The 3,459-nt window shown below is 31.3% G+C and overlaps 1 protein-coding gene across 1 annotated transcript; it reads left to right on the forward strand.

Annotated features, from left to right (window-relative positions):
- The first annotated feature begins 612 nt into the window (after positions 1-612).
- LOC143056776 (substance-P receptor-like) lies at positions 613-1,810 on the forward strand. The gene has a single exon (XM_076229932.1). The coding sequence runs from the start codon at positions 650-652 to the stop codon at positions 1,730-1,732; it is 1,083 nt and encodes a 360-aa protein (XP_076086047.1). The 5' UTR covers positions 613-649; the 3' UTR covers positions 1,733-1,810.
- Positions 1,811-3,459: the final 1,649 nt, after the last annotated feature.

A 3,459-nucleotide genomic window follows, 5' to 3' on the forward strand; every position in this document is an offset into this window, starting at 1 on the left:
CATAATATTGTTCTTCCTAATTGTCTTGACAAATGTGTCTTAACAATATTCATCTGTCTTTTCAATAACTTTTAAATAAGTGTGTCTAAACATATTTGTAATAACTTTAATTGGTTACAAAGTTCAAGTAGTGCACAAACAAACTACATTATATTGTCGTGTACATGTATGTTCCTGCAAACCACAAATTAATACTATTTTCGTTAAATATATTTCTTGATAAGTGATTGCGGTATCTACTTTTTCTTGTTATACCCATGTTTCTTAATGATAGGCAGTATATAATATCTACTTTTCTAAAATATAGTGCTTATGATTCACAAGTGCTATGATATTTATACATTATCAGTAAAGTAATATTCGAATTGGCACATTTTCAATTCGTAGATTTTATTTGAACTAACCGATCAATCAAATTATCATAATTCTATGCTTATTCTGGGAAATAATAAATGTTTCCGTAACCAGCACGATTTTGTACTTATTTCATAAAAGTACACGAATTACATTGATTCCGGAAGGAAGAAACACTTATTACTTCTCTTTTATATATCAGTTTTCTAAGTATCCAAAAATATCATGACGATTAGGTAAAATTTTATCTAAGGGAAATTATTGATTGAAAAACGAAATAAATGATATATGCAGCATGAACAAATCAGCTAGACAATGTTTTACTTGGCTTGAAATCGATAATACAACAGCACTACAAAATTTGAACGACCAGTTTACAGACCGGCATATAGGTGGAATAAGTTTTACTTCGATCTTAATGGTGCTTGGGATTTTTGGAAATTTTGCAGTTATTTGGATATATACTCAAAGATTCAAGGTATCTAACTACAGAACATACACGATATGGCTGGCCATCATGGACATTGCAAATTCGTGCATCGGAATGCCTTTTCTTGTTTACTACATGAGTCATTACTTAACCTTTCCATCTGATGGATTGTGCAAATTCGGTCGATTCACAATGGTCTTTACAACAAACTCATCAGCTTATCTTTTAGTGGTTATAGCTTTTGATCGATATAGAAAGGTATGCAAACCTTTAAAATGGCAACTTTCCTGCAAAAATACAAAAGTATGCTGTATTGTTGCCACCTTTTTGGGACTTTTGACTTCTTGGCCATGTTTGGTTTTATATGGAACTTACACCGTTGATACTGTTATTCCTGATGTAAAAGGACTTCGTTGCTGGACCGATGATGCTTACAAAAATACAGTGTACCCAAAAATTTACTACATAGTGCTCTATATCTTCAATTTCCTAGTTATACCTATCCTGTTCATTGCATATGCACAAATCTTAAGGTTTTTACATACACATGGAACAAGCGGAGTTCGCGTGAAAACCGAAAAAACTACAATAACCCTTTTAGCTGTTTCGGCAGCTTTCCTGTTGAGTGCTATTCCACATTACAGCCTTGTTGTCATAACTCGGATTCAAAAGGACTTTAATTGTAACATGACATTTCCTGAAGGATTTGCCTATTACACATTTGTTTTCTCCATTTTGCTTAATAATGCCGTAAATCCTTTCATATACGGCTTTTTGGATAGGAAATTTCAGAGGGAAATGAGAAGAGGTTTGAAAACTTGTAGAGAAGATAAAGGAGATGCAACAAACTGTAGCGTTTCCCAGTCAATGGAATTGGAATCAATGGATCCTAGGCATATTCACGTTATTCCAAAGATGCAGTCTTCAGAAATTACCCTTAATGATTAATCGCTACATGAACTATATATGCTATGGTAATAATGTTATTACATGTTTATCAGCTGTCAAATTAAATTCTTTACACTACCAATGCGTCTGTCGAATTAATATTGCGTTAGTTTATTGTTATTTAACATTGTAGGTAAGTGTAGATCAAGTTGTCATTATTGTTAATTTGAACTATGATAAAAAGTAACATTACAAAAATACCGAACTCCGAGGAAAAATCAAAACGGAAAGTCCGTAAGCATGCTAAGCAAATGACAATATCAAAAGCTCCAACAAACCAAACAAATGGATAACACATGTCACATATTTTACTTGGTACAGGTAAGTTTTTTTATGTACAAAGTGATGACTAGTTCAAATTATCACTTCTATGAAAGTCGCTTAAAAATCTATTACATTGACAACGATATATAAACAGACCTAATACATGTATGTAAATTGTCAAAAAAAGGGCACACCAGTCAACAATGTTATAATCAGCTGACAAGGCATATTGTTTATTTTATGAAAGTATCACTATGTTTAAATGCAGGTGTTTTTCTTGACAAATTATTAAGTTGGTAAATTTGGATGCAGTTTCGGAAAATTATTTTAAAGGGACATCATCTACCACTTAAAATATTCTATTGGTAGTAGAACTATGCTTTGTTTTTTAAATGAATCATTGAGCAATACAAATATTCCTTGTTGCAGAAGTTTACAAAAACTTGAATAGCTTGTTGTATTGTTTCAAAACTCTTGCTACATGAACGTATAGCGTTGGATAATACAATGGATAATCAGTTGACGGATATATTTATTTGTTAAACTGTTTGTGGCGAATAGAATTATAAGCCTGCCATCTTTGATAACTATTAACACCACTGGGTCGATGCCACTACTGGTGGACGTTTCGTCCCCGACGGTATGACCAGCCCAGTAATCAGCACTTCGGTGTTGACATAAATATTAGGTATATGCTCAAATTTATAAATTTACTGTTTGAAAATATCAATTTTTCGAAATACTATGGAATTTCTTATTCATGTTATTCCAGGCATAGATTACCTCAACCGTATTTGCCACAACTTTTTTGAATGTTTGGTCCGTAGTGCTCTTCAAATTTTTATTTTTATTCGTTTTGGCTTTCAAACTTTTTTTTATCTGAGCGTCACTGATGACTCTTTTGTAGATGAAACGCAGGTCTGACGTATAAAGCCGGGTATCTTTGTTAACTATAATTGTGCCTTCTTTAATTTTATGAAACTGACTTTTTAACATTCAAATTCTAAGAAACATTTGTGTGTTCACTTTTCGACTAAACAAACAAATATTTTGTGTGAAGTGCCATACCTCTTCTTTTTTTTTTTTTAAAAACTTGAATACAGATATTAAATGTTTATTTCCGGTTTTTTAAATAATAAGATAGAAATTTTATTAAAAACTATGCATTTCCTCATGCTAATTTATAGGACAAATATGTGACGAAAATAACAAAAGAATGTGACACAAATAATTTGTAAATATCTATCGACTTAAAAACTATAAGTACTTGTCTAAAAATAGCAAAGTACAACAAAAACTATTATTGTTTGATTTTATTTTGATTAAAATTCAACGAAAAATCAAAACCAGAACAATTAAACAATACCTCCACTAGAGAAAGACAATAAACGTGATAAGTCAAACTCGTTAATAAACTATTGTTTTAGAATTGTATTAATAATGAAACTGAAGTAAATCCACTA

The sequence above is a fragment of the Mytilus galloprovincialis genome, chromosome 13, assembly GCF_965363235.1.
Source record: "Mytilus galloprovincialis chromosome 13, xbMytGall1.hap1.1, whole genome shotgun sequence".
NCBI classification, from domain to species: Eukaryota; Metazoa; Mollusca; class Bivalvia; order Mytilida; family Mytilidae; genus Mytilus; species Mytilus galloprovincialis.

Bases quoted from the DNA above. Each gene is read 5' to 3' on its own strand.
- LOC143056776 (XM_076229932.1), top strand. From the start codon at position 650: ATGAACAAATCAGCTAGACAATGTTTTACTTGGCTTGAAATCGATAAT.